Below are 21,977 nucleotides of genomic sequence, written 5' to 3' on the forward strand. Positions count from 1 at the left end.
CAGCAGAAATAATAAATCTGCTGGGGGACCACAAATCAGTTACATGGAACAAAAGTCATTTCCTTGACGAAATATAAGAGTGTTAGCAGTAATTAAATAAGACACAAAGTTTAATACAACACCAGAGTAATAAATCCTACCTGTTCAGTTTCCTACTGTTTTAGAAAGGTGTTGATCAAACTTAATGTTCATTTTGGAAGCTGCAGTTTGCTGTTGAAGTTTATTGTTACACAGAGTTAATATCTAGTCTACCTTCGTTGATATAAAGGGGTTGGGCAAACATTGAGAGAAAGGCCTCAGTATAATGCAGGACAATTTAACAGCCTTATACAGGCCTGCAGGATGATCATAAAGCTGAATCAACACCTTCAATAAAATACAAACTCAACATTATAACCTTCAAGAAGGAAGATTTACTGCATGGCTTGTATCAACCTGCATTAGTCTGAGCTGAGTGTCATTTTAACCATCTAATTTGAGGAATCCTCACACTGTTGTGCTGTCGAGCTGCTGGCTTATCTATTAAAGAAATGCTTGCCCTCAGTTATTTATACATCAGGTAGAACAGCATGCAGATACTTTGCAGGGTTTAATAGTAGCCATGTCTGTCTCACAGATGTGACAAATTACACACACAAGTAAATGAGCAAACATTTGCCTTTGACCTTATTGGTCTCCTAAAGTATCAAATTACAGACATAATCCATTGAAACAGTATTTTATTACATTTCATTTCAGCATATCAATTTTGACAAAAGCTCCAATTAAAACGTTTTGGATCATTCATTGAGATTACAGCTGCAGTTAAGTTGGATCAAATGAAAAATATTTTTTCATTATTTCTCAATGATGGAGGAAGTGTCTTGAAACCCTTTTTTTCTTTTGCTACTTCTCCAGGTGAAAGACTGTCAGTGTGACATTTAGGATATACTTTTAATTGAATATAAAAATGATTGGCAATGGAAAACATGTACAACTATAGTCAACTAAAAAAAAAACAAAAAAAAAACTTAAAGCTAACAAAAGCAACAAAAAGAGAAGCTGACAACGATTGATCAGCTGATCAGTTTCCTGATATCAAATTAGTAGTAACCAAGTAAGTGTGTGAGCTCAGTGAGGCACATTCCCGTAAATACCAGAGAAAGGTGTCGTCTTTTACAGTCCGTCCAGGGAGGTTTGATCAGCACAGTCAGAGGGGGAATGCATGTTTGGAGAAGTGTACAAATACCATAAAAGGACAGCAGAGGTGCGAACATCAAGGTGCATCCAGCTGTTCCAGTAAAGTTCTTCTCCGTTTCTCCAGCTCTCCTTCGCTCAGCTCGCTGCCTGACGTGTCCCAGCCGCCCTGATCACAACACAGAAAACACACAGGCTCGGTCATCTAACAATGAGGAATGAAACCTGGCTGGTATAAACATGAAAGTGCGTCACTGAGTTTTCAGAAGACAACCTCTAAAAGATGGTGGTTAACTAAAGAGTTTAATAACGTCCCACCATGCCAACGTGCACAAAAACACTGACTAAAGCTGCTTTTCCTGGGACACTTAAGACGTTAATTACCATCTATTAAATCTCCATCAACATCCAGGTAACCTCAACAACAGCTATTAAATCAGTTAGCAGGAATTTAAAATATATATATATTCATAGTGTAATACAGAAAACCAACCTCCTCTTTGGCCGCTTTTCTTTTGGGAGACTTCTGTTTAGAATCCGAGCGAGATTTCCCTCGAGACTTGTCGTTCTCTTTATCTTTCTCTAGATCCTTTTCGCGCTTTCCGTCGCGCTCTCTTCCTTTCTTCTCATTGTCAGAGTCGGGTGATGCCTGGTTGTCATAGTCACCATCAGTGCACACACAAATGCAACATGCATATTCAGGTTATACATACAATCGTTGGATTTTGAGGTCTCCCTGTGTACTTACAGACTTATGGCGTCTCTTCTTGCCCTTCTTCTTGTGCTTCTTGGACTTTTTATAGCTTCTCTCTGGCAGAACACGTCAGTAAATGTTAATTATGCTGCACTTTTTCCATATGATGATGAATAATAAGGCATTATTGCAGCTAAACAACTGAGAACTTGTGAAAGTGGAATTTATAGTTATAAGAAAGTTACACATACAAGTTTCTGTATCTCTCAGCAGAGATTGTTTTTGTTTAATCAAGATCATGACCGCCACAATATGGTAGATGAGCAAACGCATAGCAGCGTACAGCAGCGGTCAATGTATTGTATTTACATTTCTATATTTACGAGACGGACGCCCACACAAGTGCCCTTGATTGGTCAAAGCGGTTGGCCGATCGCCCGCCCCAGGCTCTACAGCTGCACAAGTCACTTCTGCTCCACATTGCACTGAGATATGTGGTGCAAAAGTGAGAGCGTGTGGAACTGTAGTAGTGACAGATCAAGCAGTTGTATTTATTAAAAAAACATTCAAGGAAAAAGAAAAAAAGGAAGTGTTTGTGAGAAAATGTCCTATAAGTGAGCAAATCTAATCACATGAATTCACAGTCATTTGTGATTTGCATATTTTGTCCATAACTTTTTTCTTTTTGCACCATATTCACTGCAGCACCTACAGCAAAACTGTGAGTGTGAGTTTCTTAATTTGTGGTTTGTAGACAAGGATTTGTGCACCTACAGCGGTGTAACTGTTTGTGTTGGGTTTGTGGGAGAGAAAACACATTTGCATCTCATAAAGCATTTTAGTCTGAGACTTCAAAATTACTGATACACGATACTGATACTTTCTACGACGTATGTTTTCCGCTATCACAGGTGCTCAGTTGTTTTGCTCCAATGATACATTTAAAAACTTTAAAACTCACCAGACTCTCCACTAGATGAGTGTTCAGAGGGAGATTTGGACTGTGACCTCTTTTTCTTCCTGTGGTATTCCTCGTCCTCAGATTCTGAGCCCTGTCAAAGCATTAAAGTGAGTCTTTCAGAGATTAATGAGGTATGATGATGGAGTACAGAGATAAAACGGGGTATCCTTGCAGATTATTGACAAATGGTAGGCAAACAGCTCATTGTCTCGTCTAAGCACAGCGGTGATGAATACTAACTGATCGAGAGCGGGATCGTTTCCTGTGATGCTTCTTGGACTTCTTTGAGTGCTTCTTTGTCTTGGAGTGGTGATGTTGGCACTCGTGCTGTCAAAAAAAACATACGTGGCGTGATAAGCGTCATCATCTTTTTCATCAGCATTGGTACATTTGATACATTACTATAGCGCTAGTCTTACCTCTAAGACATGCATGAAGTCTTTGAATATCCTTTTCCTCTCTGACTCCAGAGTCACATCTTCAAAGGCGGATTCTTTTAAAAATCTTTCTCTGACCTGAAATCAAGATGTTAGCCATCAAAACGGAAAAAACCAACATTCTTTTACAAATAATTTAGAGGTCATTAGAACTAAATAAAGAAAATAGTTAGTGCTGTGAAACCATAAGAATACTATTTGCATAATGGACGTACCCCCTCCCATGTAGCCTCTGGCTCCAGTGGTGGTGTCGCTTGCTTCAGCATGTTTTTAAAGGCTGCTTCTTTCCTTTTCATCTTTCTGGCCTCCTCCTTCTCTCGCTCTCTTTCTCTGGCCTCTGCCTTCTCCAGTAACTACACAGAGGCAGGTTGCAAAATGGGTTAATCTAATCAATGTATTAGATGAAAATGAAAACTAGGAAAATGCCTGAACATGAGATAAAGGTGAGTTTTTAAGGCAGAGAGCCACAGATACAGATAAACCTTGTTCAAGAGTCAGTACTCAGGTGTAAAAGTAAGGAACAATGTAAGATTTGTAAAAACCAGTGAGGAAAACTGTACATGGGAGTCTTACACTGTTGAAAGCCAGTTTTATGTTTCCTGCATCCAGTGTGGTGGCTCTCTTGTCTGAGCTGATGACTGATCCAAAGTCATCAAAGCTAGTGTTGACTTCTACCAGGAAGCCTTTGTCCTGACGGCACCAACAAGAACATACATGACGAGAAGCAGAAGATTAGCAAGATCAAGACTCAAGACGCTATGCCAGATATAAATGAGAGTCTCATCTGAGGTACAACAATCTTACCTTCAGAATATCTTTGATGATTCTCTTTTCATCATGGTACCGGGCCTTCAAGTCCTCCACATAGAATTTGAACAGATCCAGGGGAGTAGAACCTGCAGAACAGACAGGACAAGTCAAAAGACGTACACAGTAGGTTTAATATAGTGAAAAAAAGTAAACTAACAGGGTCCAACATGATCAGTGGACCACAGCAAGGATGTAAAAACAATGCTGCAAAGACAAATTAATTATACAGGACTCTGTGTGCTCTATGTAACTCTATGTAAACAAATTTAAAATGAAAGAGGTTCAAAACAACCCCATCCATTAGTGTTCCTGTGTGGTGCGTACAGTATTTACATCCTGAGCTGTGTGTCTTATTGCTATGCTCATGTCACGTGCTGTTGTCTGCATGTCACTCCACGTGTTTCACAGCATTCTGCTCATGTGGGCGTGTAAAGCCATGTGCACCGTTGCCAGTCGTCCTACCCGGCTGACCCAGCATGTTGGCAAAGCGGATGTCTGAGCTCAGGGTTGGGTACATCTCCATCCAGGCAGACATGGAGTGAAGCTGACCGTGGTCATGGAGCTCATCCAGAAATTTCTGAGAGAAAACAAGAAAAACGTGACTTCAGAACAGCGACTGATGTCCAGTGTGACCGAATTTAAATGATTGGTAAACCCTCTTTTTAACAGACACAGAAAATACAGGACAGCTGCTGTAACAGATTGAGGCAGCAATGTATTTTTGCAATGAGGGAAACGTAACATGAGAAATAAATTCAGGACATCCAGCCACTTTCTACCTCCCTGACATTCTGACATCCTTAAATACACATGTCCTCCATTGCCCCTCACCTGGAAGGCCTCTCTGTTCTTGCGTTGTCGTCTCCTCTCCCTAAGCAGAGTCTTCTGTTTCTCTTCCTCCTCCTCCTTCTCCAGCGCCCGGATGTGCTCCTCAAAACAAATGAGGGCATCCTCTTTGTCCATATCTGTCAGCAGATAACAACGGTGTCAAAGAACACTATCACCGTAACAAACTTAAGTAGGTAAACAAAGACAAGGATTTCTGCTCTCATACTCTGCAGCTCCTCATCCTCTGCAAAGGTGGGGTTGTCTAGCAGGTACTGCTGGGCCTCCGACCAGGTGGTGCGATATGTCACGTTGGCCATGTTGTCCAAAATGTTCTTCAGAGCTTCCCAGTTCCTCTTTCTTAGCTGCTTGGCTTGTTCCTGTAAACAGTTCAAAGAGGAGTGAACCAGGATGTTCATTATGCCAGTCTTCACAAAAGGCCCCATTTTAAATAACACCATCAATGATGCTGGGAGAAGTGACGGGACATGCAGATTGAAAAAAATTTCTTCCAAGACTAAAAGTCAGAGGGAGTTTTGGCTGAGCTGCAGAAGTAAGCCTTACCTTCTCTTTCTTAGCAAGGTAGAACAACACATCCTCATAGATCTCCAGTCTGTCTCTCTCAGGCACACAGCTCCACACCTCAAGCTCACTAAACATCTGTTCTGCTTTCCTGGAGTGCAAGGACACACACACACACAGACATGTTAAGGATATGTTCACACAATAAGCCACATGAGGGCAGCATCTTGCAGGCCAAATTTACCTTCAACAAACTGGTTCTTTATGTTCAGTCCAAGCCATCAGATGTACAGTTGTGTGGAGTTTTCATAAAAAACTCATGACTTATGTTAAATAATGTTTTAAAAAAATGGGGGAAAAAAAAGACAGCTGTCTTTCACAATATGCACTGAAAATACCTAATTTCCGTGATGGCTGTTCCTCACTTGATGCTCAGAAGACTCTAAATTAGTGGTTGACTGTAGCGAAATAAGGTGTTGCGTGTTAGGAGACACACAAACACAATCAGACAGCCTTGGTATTCAGTCCAATTGCCCGTTGTGTGTCACCCCAGATCACAGCAGAAGTCACCACAACGGCACCAGTGCCAACTGAATTCTGAAACTGGCAAGCTGTCAAGGTCATCAGTCGATCCATCTCCTCTGCCTGTCAAGATGACTTTCATCCAAATGCCAACCAGAGACTGCTGGAGAACTGGATGTCACATTCAAGACCAATGATCAAGCTGAACCATTTTTAACATTCTCAGCATAATTTCCACTGGATATTTTCTTCTCCGTTGAATTTATGTGTGAAAGTCACTGAAAACAGTGATCAAGAGGATAAAACATTGAGACTATAAGCTAGATGCAAATGTAAGACGTCAAATGCACCTTAGCCATAACATCAGAACCAAAAAGTCCCAATGCTCCTTCAGTCCGCCCATACGCTAACAGTGCGAAATGAGCCACCAGGTCACATTAGTTTAAGGTGGAAAATGACAGTGCCATGACTGCATGATGGCGTGCACAGGCCATAGATGGCCTTTTACTGATCCCATCTGCATAATCATATTGACAATTCAGGGAACCACAAATCAATACAGGGAAAAACTTTATTGTGAGCTCTTACTTGTATCTGGTGGTAGATGTCATCTTCTCGTGGTTCTCCAAGAACCTCTGAAAGGTCTCTTTGGATTCCTTGTATTTAATTCTGGCCTCCTCTTTTTCTTCCTTCTCTGTTTGGACTTTGTAGGCGTTGAATGCCTGTTTCTTTTCACTCAGTTTGGGAAGCGCACTTTATTGACAAAAACACAACAAAGAATTTGAGGTCAGATGTCCATTGTTCTCACTTGCTATTATAAACTGTAACTGTAAACTGTTCTCAGGAGAAAAGGGTACCTGTAGCGAGGATCATTGATAATCATTTTCATGGCCTGCTCCCAAGACGAGTTAGAGGACACACCCTGAAATAGAGAGAATAAAATTCAAAGTCACGATGGCCCGTGCTGATGTGGGAAATTCACATGTGAAATTTGTAACAAATTCAAAAAACCAATCAAGGAAAATGGATTGTTTTATTACCCTTTGTTAGAAAAAGCATGCAAAACAAACAGAGGAACAATGAGCCGTGCTTGCTTTGCCTCCAAGAAGTCCACACATTTACTTAATTACTAATAGATGCTGGGTTAAGCGGTGTGGAGTGGCAATAATTTAAAGAAGTACCACTGAGGACTTATGTAAGCGCCCTTTCTGCCACATCCCTCTCCCAGGGAGGGACTCCTTCATCCATTATGAACTGATTCCACGTGTGCCTCTGTCTTGTCAGTTGTCACAGTTATTCTAAGTCACTGATGCATGCCACTTTCTCTCACTGTCTTAATCCCAGCCAGACTCATGCCTTTGATCCAATAAAGCTAATCATAAAGACAGAGCCATTAAGATCTTGCAGGAAATGGCAAGCAATCTCAGAGGAGAGCTTTGTGCACAAAATTAAAAAGAGCCTATATATAGCAGCATTCATGGTGGGTGGGGCTAACGCCAGCCTTGCGACCGAACACCACATCCACAGCAACAGGAGGTGAAGCTTAACAATCATGCTAAGGGCTCCCAGGGGCTCAGGTGGAGGGACTGGGATTAGATCCAGATCAAAATGCAAAGGATGCGCTGGTAAACACATCAGGCATTTAGAGAGTGTGGTAAAATTAACCTTAAAAACACACCTTTCTATGTATAATGGTTTACAGCTTAATCATCAAAACACTTGTTGGAGTTACTTTGATGAAAATATATGAGGCTGATTTGTGGGCTTTGGAGTTCTGTCTACACAAATAAGCTTTAGAATGATCCCTTCGAATCCCTTCGGCTCTGATACAAAGCTCACACTGTTCAATCAAAGAAGCAGCCGTATTTAATAATGACATGGAAATTTTGCTGTAAAATACAACTTTTTGACAGTATTGACAAGCTGGTTGTTATACTTCTTAAAAAACTAAACATTTGCTCTTAAGAGAAAATTTGGATTTTGTAGTAACAATTTTAAAAACAAGCACATAATCGATGGCAAGCTACAGCCACTGTGATGGCAAATTGTGGATTTAATTCTTGGATATTTGGTATTGCAAGCTGAGCTCCACTCCTTCAGTCCTCATAGCTATAATGGCATATGCAAAATGTGCATGTGCCAACCCACAGAATGAAGTATTCATGGTGCTGGTCACAGCTACAAGCACATTAATGGATTTGAATGTTTGCCCGGGCACAAGCACACTGAATGTTTTGTATTTGACCTGCTAAATGTCAAGCAACGTGACCATGCACTACAGGCTGACGGAGACTATACAGTTTCTCCACTCTCCTATAGCGTGTGGCCTCTAGCTCATCTGCACGTTAACCTCATTTGATAAAATGGCCCACCTTCTCCTTCAGCAGCTCTTTGAACGCCTGCTTGGCCTCTTCTTTCGTGTTCCATTTGTATGTTTTCTTCTGAAGTTCTGGCCGTTCTTCTTTTGCGACTTCAACACTGAGGGCAAAGGAAGATGCTACTGGATTAATGTGAATGGGTTGCTGTGTAAATAAACCAATGCGCATTAATGAATGGTCTTTCATGCGTTTAGGGTTGTTGAAAGTCCTCTTTACAAATTGATGTTATTTTGTGTGAAGGGTTTTCAAACAAAATGCTCTACAATGGTTCAACCAGACTGATAACTGAGAGGGCAGAAAGATAGTTAAAAAAGAATATAAGAGATTACCGGTGTAGATTTTAAAAGGAACAGGCTGCTCTTTCAGTTTCAAGCACACAATAACGCCTTTAACAAGCTGGAATTATCAGACATGTTGCTTTAGCAAGGATATTGCTAAAACTTAAGAATAGACATAGAAGGTTAGTCTAGGGTTAACACTAGTGGAATCACACTATGGGCCTTTTTCACAGAGGACAGCTTGACATGTCACAGTAGGAAGAGCACTGGTGTAAATAATCAAACAAATGAGGGCTGGATTCCATTTAGCTGCTTTAGTTTCTGGGTACTGGTATTGTCACGACTTATTGGGACAGAAAAAGGTCTACATCAGATGAACATACTATGGAGTTCAAACTAACCACTGAGTAGACTGCAGAGGGCCCAAAGAAAACAGGTTTCCAAAATATTTGGATCCCAGTTGTACTGTTTTTAGACTTTTCTAGACTTGGAAAAAAAATCAAAATCAAAAGTATTTGGGGGGAAAATATTAACAACATTCTGCTCTGTCATGTAACACTATGGGGACATTAACTAAAAGGAAATTGTACTAATTTCCTTTTCTTCTTTTGGGGCCAAAAGTATTTAAAATGTAAATAATACTAGAAAAATAACTCTGGTGTCTGAATTACACTTTTTTTATTTGTTAATATAACCATTGTTGTGAAGGACTGAAGAAAAACATCAATAGAACAGATGACTCCAAACTTTTGAATGGCATATCTGTGAGTACTGGAGACGGTACCCGTCTCTGTATCAGACATAATTGTTTACCTGGCTGTGACCTCTGTGGCGACTGAGCCCTCTAAGGAAGCCACAGGTGCATCTGAAGTCTTCACCTCAGCTGTATGGTGGACGGCCGCTTGAGACAGGTGTTCCTCTGAGACTACTGTTGCAGTTTCTGCCTCCATTACAGTTGCCATAGTGGCTGTATTATCTGCTTGCACTGCAGGAGCTGCGGTGGTGCCAGGAGCTGCTGCCTCTGCCGTTCTGAAATAAGACCATGACGGGTCAAACCACATCACAGGATCGGAGAATACCACATCAATGTAAGGGCATTTTCACACCTCCCTTGATTAATTCGATTTGAATCGGGCCCTGGAGTTTTTACCCCCATGGTGTGGTTTGTTTGGACAGGTGTGAACACACTTGAGTGAGGACAAAAACAACTGGACCCAGACCACCTTTTCAATAAGGTCTCGATCCCATTACAAACAAACTCTGGTACGAGTTATTTGTGGTGAGAGCATGATGCAACCTCGATGAAGCATTGTGTCTTTTTGGATGAAACAAGCTCCAGTAGCCAGCTATGCATTCTCCATTCATTTCTTAACTGTTTTGATATGCGCCTTCAGCGTATTATTTTCTGCCTCATTTTCAAACTGTATGGTTTGCCTAAAAGTGATAAATGCAACCAACATAATAAATGATGACCGAGGCCAAAATCAATTGTGAAAATGCAAAGTGGTGCGTTACTCTATTTCCTGAACAGAACAAGTTTGCTCCTCTTTTACTCAGTTTACTTCCAGGAGTTTTCCTGCAGAGAGCAGTTTCCCTGTGCATTAACCTCTGCTGCTGTGTGAACACAAACCTGTGGCAGAAGCAACAACAAATTGGTACCTATTTCAGACCAAAGCAAACAAACTTTCGGTGTGAAAGCACCCTAACTGACTGAAGGGTTATATTAATAATAAAATAAAAAGGATTTGGATCAGAGAAAGAAATCATTTTCAGTATTTGGTTTCCATAATACCTAGTGCGGCAGTGAAGGACACCCAAAGGTAAACAGGAAGCTCTTACCCATTCTCCTCTGCTTTGATCATAGCTGGAAGACACAAAAGGAGATAGCCGTTAGGATACTTGTTTTCATTTCAAAGCTTACTGCAGATAAGAGTACAGCACGGAGATAAATGTACTCCAGGAGCCATCGTGAGCTCCTGGAGTTGTGCTTCCTGTGTTTGGACATTATCAATGCCCAAACCCCTCTAATGCATGGTGTTATTCGTCAGACCAGCCAGTGGCCTGCCATTCATCATGCTGTTTAAGGCTCAACCATTATGCACAGCATGGCTCATTATAGTCCATCACTGCCTTTGTCACAACAGGTTTGACATCATCAGGCAGCAGTTTTTCACCTTCAAGATCCTCTAGCTCTTTGGGTTTGGTCCATCTGGACTCCTTCGTCTGAGAGTTGTAATAATAAGGCTTCCCCGTGTCTGACTTGTACTCCTTCCAAGGGCATTTAGACAACATTTGCTAAAAGAAGAAAAAACAGAGGGAAAAGTATTTCAGTTTTGATAAACTGCACAAAGATAATTTGAAATATGAAAATCTGTGCAGGTAGGGCCTTAATACTCTGAAAAAGCACAGCAGATGAAAAATAGTCAACCTTGTCTGAATCTGGTACATTTACAATTTATTTCATCTTTATTAATGTGCACTGTCCCTGATGAAAACTAAAACGAACACAGGGTAAAGATTATGCCAAAATTTATGAATATATAATGTGTGAGCAAATAAATCTTCACTTGGGGATAGTTTATTTGCAGATGTTAAAAATTTTACGTAAAAAATATCAAAGATTTGTACCTCTGCAGGAGATTTGAGATCATCCGGTTTCTCCCATGTGGACTGCTTAGTCTCTGTATTGTAATAATAAGTCTTTCCATCCAATGATTTGTGTTCGGTCCACAGAGACTTCTGAGGCAGAAAAAAAACAACAGACAAATTAGCTGTTTTAGTAAACCAGAGCAAGAAACCACTTAACACCGATTCTGTTTTAAATGCTTTTACAGTTCATCGTTAATTTGGCCAAGTCTTTCCATTTTAAATATGCACGGACCTTCTTCGGCTGTTCTTCCTGTGGAGATCCATTTGTGGTGCTCTGCAGGGACCAAGGAACAGACGAAAGGTTGACAGACTGCAGTTTTTGAGAGGACAAAATACTGGAGCTAATGATGAAAACTCAAAATTGTAAATTTGCAATTACTGCATATAAAGAAAAATGATGTTACACTTACAGCTGTTCCAGGTGCAGCAGCTGTAGGGACAAAAACCATAAAACAAATCAGTGCCTTATGTCTAATGAAGACAAAATGTAAGACAAGTATGATTTTTAAGTAAAGTGAAAATTTTTGGATCTTACCTGTGGAATCAACACCAGGCTGTGGAAAAGACAATTTTATTAGTAGACTATTTCCCACAGAAACACTCACAAATCTGGAAGATTACATCAGCACATCTCTACCACCGAATGACAAATTCAGCTGGGAATACAGACTCATCATTCACTATACCCATAACTGATGAAGCTTTCCTAATTAGTAGAAAACTACACACCCTCAAGATGCACAAATACACTTGTGATGATTAAGTGGATGTCTTGCGATCTCTAATGCCGCCTGGATGTTGTCACAATAAGCAATCAGACTGCTTATCTGTATAACTTTCTTACAATTCAGTAAAAAAGAAAAATTAATAGAATATCAACAGTGGAGAGCTCATGTGTTTCATTATGTCCACAGTAATTCACTGCTGAACCAAAGCCAAAACAAATATGTGACAGTAAGGGACATATTGCACTCAGGTGTACATTTCAGTTTTACTCACTGAATATAATTATGGTATTCAGCGGTTTCATTCGAATGTGTGGTTAAGAATACACTTTTTTTAATGGCACGACATCAATTCATATCTATCAGTGATACTTTGCCCCACAAATGCTTTATTCAGCATCTCACGGGTTGTAGAGTGTATTATTAAGAAGTGTGAAGCAGAGCACTGATGAAAAAGTTACCGGTCCAGTTGGTTGTACAGCCGCAGCTGGCATGCGAGGGGGCATCATCATCCCTGGCATCATAGGTGGCATCATGCCTGGCATCTAATAAAAGACGCATCATGAAATATTCATCTGGCATTTCCATACCACCTAGTGCAGGCAAAAGTATTGAGAGAAACAGCGCTGGTGTCTGGGTGGAAGGCTGCTTGCAACTGGGGAGAGAAGGTGAGACTGTGGCGTGATGCCACAGCTTGCGATCTGTGAAGCAGCAAGACGCCAAGCTATGTTGCCTCACCACCTTTTCAGACTCGTGTTGCTGGCACCTCGATGAAACACCCCCCAATTTCACACCCACTTATATGCATGACAGGATCACATATGCTTGCTAATTGTGAGCACTTTTTGTATTAAAAGCCAAATAAATACATAAAATAAAATAAAAAAAAAACAGTGTGACTACCTCACCAGTATGCAGTGGTAGAGGTTAAAGATGCTGCACAACCATTCTTTTTTGTTAAGGCATCCCTTTAGAAGACTATAAACATTATATGAAATAATAGCAAACAACCTTCTTCTCTCAACCAATATTTTTCAATGTTTAACACATTAGCTTCTGTGCAGAAGTGCTACACAAAACAGGGAGGAATACCTTTTCTAATGACCAACACATGATTAAGGAAAACTTAATTACAACTTGTGTTTTATTTTTGTTGATTTCTGATCATTTGCTCACAGTTATGATAACATTGTACTAACCAAATGAATTTGAGAAAAGAAACATTGCTTAAGTCCAACAGGGCAAGAAACACAAGCAGTCAGATGACCAGACAAGTTTTAAACAAGCCAACAGAACAATTTCGACAACAAAAAGCTGCAACAAAAAGTGAATGCACCCACAATATCGATGATCATCCCTCTTTGCACAGAAAAATCCATGAGTGCACACATTTACCGCAACTGAAGCAGGCTTGAATGAAAGATGTTTTGTTGGTTTTCTTCCAAATAAGTTTTACTAATCTGGAGTTTAGTCTGTCTGAACATTATTTTGTCATGACCCATCTGACCATTTTTAGTGATGTGGCCACTCTCTGATATCTCAGCCATTACTTTGGTTAAGTACAATGTTATCACAGGTAAAACCAATGACCAGTCTCAAATAATTGACTAAGTAATTCAGATTCAGGGCAGGTATGAGAGGAGCAGCAGAAACACAAGCCACCAAGCCCTTAAAACTAACAAATCCAACAACATAGAGACAAATATACATGTTTCCTACCAGGCTCACCTGTCCCATTGGTGGTGCCCCCATTGGTGGCATTATACCAGGGGGAATTATACCAGGAGGCATAGGAGTCATGTTGGGCGGTCGCTGTCCCATAGGCGGCATTCCCATGGGTGGGAAATGAGGCGGTATTCCTGGTGGTCCCATCTAGACAAAGGAATAGGGAGAGCAAAAAGATGCATTTGATTAAATCAAACACTAATGAAGGCCTTTAATATTTACCACTCCCAGTTCAGCCCGGTATAATGACTGGGGGAAAAAAGAGGTGAAGAGCTAATTGTCATACACATATCTGTCACTGACTTACAAATGGGGGAGGTATCCCTGAGGGCGGTACACCTGGATAAGGTGGCGCTTGGCTCGGGCCATTATTAGCCTCCGATGAAGACTGTCATGAATAAGAAACACCACACAGAGTTAGTGAACTCACAATAGCTAGTGGTGTAATGCCTGCTTAGCAGCATTATAGACTCAATAAAGCCACCAATAGGTGTCTTCCAAATATGTCCTTAAGTTTCAAAAATGTTGCTAAATTTGATTTTCTAGTTATAATAATAGTTAATATTGTTGTAAGGATAAAAATGAAGCTTTATCAGGATATGTACAACCTAAATCTCTTTAGTACCAAATCAATTTACGAGGGTAAAAGGCCAAAGGATGCATTTCACATTTACAGTTAAATATGATAAAAGAAGTGCATTAATATCCATTAAGATCAGAGTTTAAAAATTGAGTATCATTTCACAATATGCATCAAGCAGCAGTGGACAAATTACTAAGAACACGTCTCAGTATAAGGCACTGCAATTCAACAATACCACAAATTGGGGCCTCCAAATCACCATAAAACAGTTTCAACAAAACCCAAACATTAAAACATTCATGATGAGTTACTGCAGAGCTGTTGTATTAGCTTGTACTTGTTTTAGTTTGGAGCACCAATATATAAAAGATTTGAGAGAGCGCAGCAAATTCTGAGCATCGATACCGACCATATGTGCACTGGTCTGCTCTCTTAAGTCTTCTGCAGCTGTTTTAACAGCTTCTGAGCACTTGCCATTGTAGATCCTTGCCAAACCAGCTGTACCACAGTACAGTTAAAACAAAAAAGGCAGCTAACTCAGCCACACCTTACCAGGTCCATTGGATTGACGGCAGAAGTAAGAATGAGAATGATACTTAAATATTTTTCATATATGAGCTCTAACAATGTTCTCTGTTAAAATTGTTCATAAAATGGAAAGAGGAAATCTTCCTCTAGTTCAGAAAGTCACTCTAAAACTAAAAACTAACATGATGCTAACGTGGCCACTTTAACATATAACTAGCAACTACTTTTAATTTAATTTGACTCCCAAAATTACTCTGCCATACATCTCTTGCTAATATTGTTCGCTTTCAGATCTTCTGTCATCAATATATGGTTAATATTATACATGCACAGTTGCCTGTTTATAAGGCATACCAAGCTACAAGTAATCCACTCCATTTCTATCAATGAGTTTAGGGTAAGTAACAGAAACATTTTCCAGTGTAGCACAATTCAGTTCACTTGCACCACAAACTACATCCTCCAAAATGACCATGCAGTTCAGCCTGCACCTCTATAGTTATAAAAACTACATTATAACCTTCTTGAAGGCAGGATTTATTGTAGGGCTGTTGCATCAAAGTCTAATGCAACAGCCCTACAATAAAACTAATGAGTCTAATGATTAGACTCAGTTTTATCAAGCTGTACCAAGTAAACTGGCAACTGAGTATATGTCCAAACAGCCAGACATAAGAAGCTAAATGACACAATGCTCAACATTGTGTAACAAATAAACATATGACTAAAGAGTAGAAATGTGCATTTCAAAGTTTAAAAACACCCCATAACATTAATCACATAGCTAGCTATGTGTCAGCCTGTCTAACATTACTAAGCTAATTTCTATAGCCCAATAGAAATGCTAAAGTATTTCAGCTAACGTTGATGGGGACTTTAGAAACCAAAGAATTTATATGTAAACGATAGCGTAAATGCATTGATGTTACCAGAAAGACTACTGACTTCACAACTATAGATAGTTCACTTTACATCTGAGTAATGCTAACTAGCTAAGTAGCTGCTAACGTCTGAAATGTTGCTCATGATATTGCCTGAAGGCTCTGTCTAAACCCTGATTCAGGATAATGGTTTGCGTAAAGCTAACGTGAGTTTGGCTAGTTAGCGGGCAATTTTGCTGACAAAATATGTATTCTACCAGCCCCGAATTTCATTTTATGAATACCGTTACACGTATTTATTAAAGTTAAATGTAACCAATGCTAACTACATGTCAGCAGTCTCTAATTACTTGTATTTTGCGCTGAGCATCAATGCCAGGACATAGTCTGAACCACGATGATTTGTGTGTGCCGCTATCTTAGCTAAGGGCTAGCACGGCATGCTAACCCTCTGCTGTTCCCGGACGTGTAACATCTTTATAACATCATGGAGACTAAGAGTCGCTTATTAAACTAAAGCCAAACGACTTACACGTACATTTATGACAGTAAGTGGCTTTCAGGTCACTGTAAAGAACCCACTCTTTTGAATCGCTGTACTCACCATGTTGACGACAGGGCACGAACCTCCGAGGTACTTGAGCGCCTCTCAACAACGAGCAACGTGATTGGTCCAACTGCGGAGGGGTCAAAGGTAAAGACTCTGTAGCGTCACTCTGCGTTACCAATGTGCAGACATGCGCATAAACAGACAGACAGGGCGGGCAACTGCATGAAATCCTTAAAAAAACAATAAGAAACAGTGTGCAACAGCTGAGCATCTCTACAAGAAATGAGCACACTGCACCTGCCGAGGAGCACCATGAGCCTGTAAGTGGACCTTGAGTTTTATTTTTCTACTTAGATGCAACAATTCAGTCTATCCTGGAAAAACAATAAGATGAACTAATTGCGAAGTGATACACTAATAAAATCAAGTATAATGTAACAAAATTACTGTACAATCCCATAGATTACCTTAGCATACCATACATAATCATAGGTTACCGCAGATTACTGTGCCATATGTTACCATAAAGTATTAGCTTCTGTTTCAGCAGTGAGCGACTGGTTAAATGTTGTCTCAAGTAATATATGCATCTATTTCATAGTTTGCCGAGACAAATTGCAAAGCTACTTAACTCACCTGGATATATTTCAATCCAAAACCAATTTTCGTTGTGTTTGTGACCTGATTCAACATCATCTGCATTTCAGTTTCTAATCAACAATAAACCTGGCAAATAAGTAACCCTAAACCTTAATAAAAGTAAACCCTAAAGAATACTAGTCAAATCCTAATCCCTCATACACATGGTGTGTGTGTGTGTGTGTGTGTGTGTGTGTGTGTGTGTAAAAATAAATTATCAACATCGCCTCTTTACATAAACACAGTCTCCCAGGTAAAAGTTATAGTTTTGACCCAGTCACCCATCAGGACCTCATCTCATGTAATGACTTTGTTGGACTTTAAACTACGTCGCCTACTTTTCTATGACAGCAGTTAGCTTATCGTCACTGAGAGGAATCTGTTGTTTAAAATGGCAGATACTCCTTCATGAATAATTGGGAAATGATGTTCAATAGTATTTCTCAAATGTCATTATGATCTTAATGACATTCGGCGGTGGACAATCCACTTAACTGCAATCCTCACCCTGCACTTACATGCTGATGAGAAGTCTTTGCCAAGGAGGTAATTCTGTACAGTGATGCAAGAAGTGATTTTCTTACGTTATTTTAGATGTTGTAACAGGTGCCCATTTTAGAAGCTGGAGTAGCTTCTGTTCAGACAGAGCAAAATTACCTCTGTGTATTGGGGATCATTTGGAGAACTGGCTATGATTTTCCAATTATTGGCTTCTGTGACTCAGTTCTCCAGGCTCTATGTAGCTGGAATGATTCCCATTGATGATGGGAAATTAGAAGGTGGTCAGTCCACACACTTTTTTACCTCTTTAAATGCCACTGTTGACAATGGTCTTTCCCTGTGCCTCTTGCTTCTGCATTCTGGCCATATATGTTTCTCACAAAACAAGGTTAAGTAGCAGCTCACCCATTATGAGGGTTATTCAAACAGAAAATTAGTTTAATGGCCTAATGAACACATTGATTTTCATTTATTGCTGTCCTTGTTCTGTTGAGATGCCATGCGCTATGCGGTCTTAAACATTTTGACTGATCCCGATATGTATTCAAGATCTGTTTGAAATGATAAACAGATAGTACAGATGTGTGTGTGTGATGTGCGGCTTATCTATATGCTGCTCAGTGCTGTTGTTTACTGTGAAGTTGTCCCTGGGATTTAGAGTGGTACTGGAGTGTGAAGCATGCAACAAAGGGTTGGGGAAACAGATGAGCCCACTCTCGAGGTAGACTGCAATAAACTCTGATGTATTTACTGACAAGTGCTGGAGAATTCCCTATCCATTCTCTTAACAAGCCAAAAAGACAACAAGGCGACAGTGAGGGGCAGTGATGGATCGAGCTTCAACCTAATGATGGGAGTCAGTCAACCACAGGGCATCACTCGTCTTTGGGGAAACAAACAAACATAAAACCAGCCATGAATCAACACTGTTGCATAGCTGCAAATGTTTTTGGTCGGACTTAATGATTAAAAAAAGATTGTTCAGGAACAATATTAAACTTACTAGAGAAAATCTGAAATGGTATCAGTAGCAGGAGAGACTTTTCCTCAAACGGATGCTCTAGACAAGTATTATATGGTATTTTAGTCTTTAATCTTTAGGTTCAGGGTGACAAATTAAAAAACTGATAATATGTTCAACTATTTAAGATGGTAATTGTAGATGGGACACAAATCATATATACCAGGAAATAAACTGTTGATATATTTTATTATTTATATTATGTGTATAGTTAATGTGAATTTCATGACATAACAACTATAACAATAATAATAATAATAATTATTATTATTAAAATTTAGCAGGTATAAACTATTTCTACTTTATTTATTTATATTTTTAATTAATTAAGGACATTAAAATTCTAAATTGTCATTCCAGTTAAAAGAATATTAATTGCAATTAGTTGAAATTTTAATGCAAGCAGTTCCAAATGAATTTATGAAAGAAATCATATCATATCATATCATATAAAAGACAAAAAAAATCAATTTAATTTAATATCCAGAACACAAGTGAAGAAAGCTGACAAGAATCAATAAAAGATGCCTTACAAAAATCAAATATCACTCTAGCATAAATCTTGAATTCATGCTTTTACTGATCCCATCATCATCTTTTATTTATCATTCATTTTCTTGGATGATTAATGTTGATCAAATGCAGAAACAAACTGGATCCATACACAGCAGATAAATGCACAGAATATTTGTATGCTTCATTCTGTTCTATTTATACAGCAAAGCAGTTTGCCTCATTGTTGTGTGAGTGATTGATTCACAATATATGAGGTGGTCAATGTTTGCCTCTGGCCATTTTACTCAGTGAGGTTTGAGTCCAGCATGCTGCTGACCTGCCCCACAGGCACTCTTCTCTCATCTAACAATTGGCTTCCTGTCAACCACAGTCACATTAACAATCAACAACACACGCTATTACATTTGCAGCATGCTTTTCAATTTCCCCTCCAAAAATAACGGAGCCAGAACACCTCAAAATTAGGTTATACGAGTTTAGATTTTGTTCTTAACCAAAAGAAAATGGAAGGGAAAAGTCACGTAGGTCTCTTTCATAACGTTTTTTTTCATGTAGTGAAGGTTTTATCATTCATGTGGCTTATGATCCGTCTCTCTCTAAATCGAGCAGCAGTGGAATAATTAATATGATCACTGGTTTAGTAGCACACGTAAATGAGGGATGACTGTTTTTTTGTTGCTTGAGGAAAATATGTTTTACTTAAAAGCCTATTTGTCCTTTGGGTGATTATCGGCCACTCTGCCACACAATCAATGGAAGCATGACCTCTGAGCCAAAGAAATCAAACATTATCCATTTACCACATGCTACATGCAGCCTGGTTTATGTGTGACTTTGCGTGGCGCTGCTTTTATCAAACCTGGGGATCATGAATTTGAACCTCAGCTACATCGATCTCTGTACTGCAAATTTATCCCAGGAGCTGAGAAACTATTTTTGGTTTCGTTCTAGGTTGTAATTATCACGCAAGAATACACAAAGCTGTTGATTGCTGAGTACCAGCTATTCACAGTGTCTTGTTCTGAAAGAGTTGCTGATTTCATGGATATCAGTCATTTATGTCAGAGGGTCTACTATAATTCCCCTTTGCAATGCCACACACGCACCTACACCTCATATGCCACATTTTCCAGCTTTCTCTGATGGAGATGACAGAAAACCCATGAGCATAATGTCAGAGCACAGCAGAGAAAAAGTATGAATAAGACATGCCTGCTGAATGTCATAGTAAATGTCCGGCACTATATTTTGCGCTATTTTCTCTCTCCTTTCTTCTCTCTTTTCACACTTTGAGCAGAAAATGCCTGAAAAGGTTTCTCTTCTGAACAACATGATGACTCAGGAAGATTACCTGGCTCGGATATGTATATCTCCAGCCTGATAAACCTCATCACTTGTGAGTTTTTGCTGAATGTGCTCTTCAGCGGCATATGAGGATGTGTAAGCACTTTGAGAGGATCTGAGATGCATTGTCATCTGTCAGAAAATGGATTGGTCAGGCTTCTGCTAGCAGGTTGTCACTCAGAAGAGGCTGAGTTTGTGTTCAGGAGGGATGGACTTGAAGAGTGTCACTCACACACACTGGTTTACTCAGAAATGGTAGATAGATAGATAGATAGATAGATAGATAGATAGATAGATAGATAGATAGATAGATACTGTGCTGTGTGAAACTCATGTCATGGTGTCAACAGTGGATAGTTGGGATTTGTGGGTTTAAATTACTGTATAGAAATGTCACATATACCAGAACCTTAAAGGAATGTTTCACCATAATTCGAAATTTGCTTATTTGCTCTCTGATGAAAATGTTTCAATCACTCTCATGTATGTAGGGTAAATGTGAGACTACAAAGCTGGAATAAAAACTGGAAGCAGCTAGCTTGGCACTGCTTAATCTCTATGAACAGATGTCTGCATATGAATGTAAAATCTGTGGACAAGACACACGATTTTGGGTGTCGGAAACTTTCTGGTTTCCGTCTGTTGTCTGAGTTTTATTGACCGATCACGTTTGAGCAGGCAGCCCACGTGGGGAACAGGCTGATGGCACTGGTCGAAATGCAAGCTCAGAAACCATTGACTATTATGTGACAACAGTTTTAGCTTTTTATTAGCTTTTTTTTTTCAATTTATCTGCAGTCATATGCAGATATCCATTGATAGGGATTAGCTGAAATGCCCAAGAAAGGAAAGAGGAAGTCTTGGCCTGGATATCCATTATCTGAATATTAATCTTACGTTTCAGAGTGACAAAGTCAAATGTTACTTATTAAAATGTTGTGTTTTTATACCAGAAATTACATTACAAAAACAAAAACTACTAAAAACATACTACTATTACTATTCAAGATGCTAATTCTTGATAGGACATCATATATACCAGGAGATTGATTATTAATACATCTTATTATTTGTATAATGTCTATATTTGATGTGAATTTTGTGAATTATTTGCTTCCAGGTTTTACATTAAATACAAAGTTACTGCCATGATTGCGATGGCTTGGCATAAAGTGTCTGGAGGCAGCAGGAAACAGCTAGCCTTGCTCTGTCCAATGGTTAGAATGGATAAAATAATTATTATCTAATCAGTGAATGAGCAAAAGCATGGGTTTGTTTTATTGTTATCATAAATGTTAATGTAACATAAAATATAGTTTCTCCTTTGATGTATTTGAGGGAGGAATAAAGGTGGTTTCATTTGAGGACTCATGTTCAGCTGTGGGCACTGGCTGCTGCTGTGTCTGTGGCCTGTGTTGACAGGAAATGGTTGGAGAAAAAGGGGAGAGCAGTGGGAACACAAAGAGGATGCAAGGGGATTTATGTGCAATAGCAGTCTACGAAATGGGCCTTTATGCTCGATGTCCTTCATTTCAAATTTCCTACAGCGTACCCCGTTGCTGTAATGTGTCTCCATGATTGTGCTGAAGTAGGAATGCATGGTTTCTGGAAAATAACCTGGCTAGCGTGGAACAAGTGGTGTTGAATCCGAATGTAATATGGCTGCTGCCATTTGAGGTGATTTAGAAGATTCATGCGCTGCAGATGATTTT

At 39.5% G+C, this 21,977-nt stretch overlaps 1 protein-coding gene across 2 annotated transcripts; it reads right to left on the reverse strand.

Moving 5' to 3' along the window:
• Window positions 1-106: 106 nt before the first annotated feature.
• Window positions 107-16,340, reverse strand: prpf40a (PRP40 pre-mRNA processing factor 40 homolog A). 2 transcript variants are annotated; one of them, XM_070838194.1, is made up of 27 exons: window positions 16,299-16,340; window positions 14,010-14,090; window positions 13,697-13,849; window positions 12,439-12,522; window positions 11,788-11,806; window positions 11,663-11,682; window positions 11,485-11,526; window positions 11,232-11,342; window positions 10,778-10,898; window positions 10,443-10,467; window positions 9,417-9,632; window positions 8,320-8,425; window positions 6,805-6,869; window positions 6,536-6,700; window positions 5,468-5,576; window positions 5,133-5,283; window positions 4,910-5,043; window positions 4,541-4,655; window positions 4,073-4,164; window positions 3,842-3,958; window positions 3,484-3,621; window positions 3,251-3,346; window positions 3,072-3,158; window positions 2,832-2,922; window positions 1,925-1,986; window positions 1,670-1,825; window positions 107-1,345 (listed from the first exon to the last, which is right to left on the reverse strand). In XM_070838194.1, the coding sequence occupies exons 1-27, from the start codon at window positions 16,299-16,301 to the stop codon at window positions 1,256-1,258; spliced, it is 2,649 nt and encodes an 882-aa protein (XP_070694295.1). In that variant the 5' UTR covers window positions 16,302-16,340; the 3' UTR covers window positions 107-1,255. The 2 variants fall into 2 exon arrangements, with proteins under 2 accessions (XP_070694295.1, XP_070694296.1); XM_070838195.1 differs by having other exon boundaries at window positions 108-1,345; window positions 13,706-13,849.
• Window positions 16,341-21,977: the final 5,637 nt, after the last annotated feature.

Source organism: Pempheris klunzingeri, chromosome 10 (genome assembly GCF_042242105.1).
Source record: "Pempheris klunzingeri isolate RE-2024b chromosome 10, fPemKlu1.hap1, whole genome shotgun sequence".
Classification (NCBI taxonomy): domain Eukaryota; kingdom Metazoa; phylum Chordata; class Actinopteri; order Acropomatiformes; family Pempheridae; genus Pempheris; species Pempheris klunzingeri.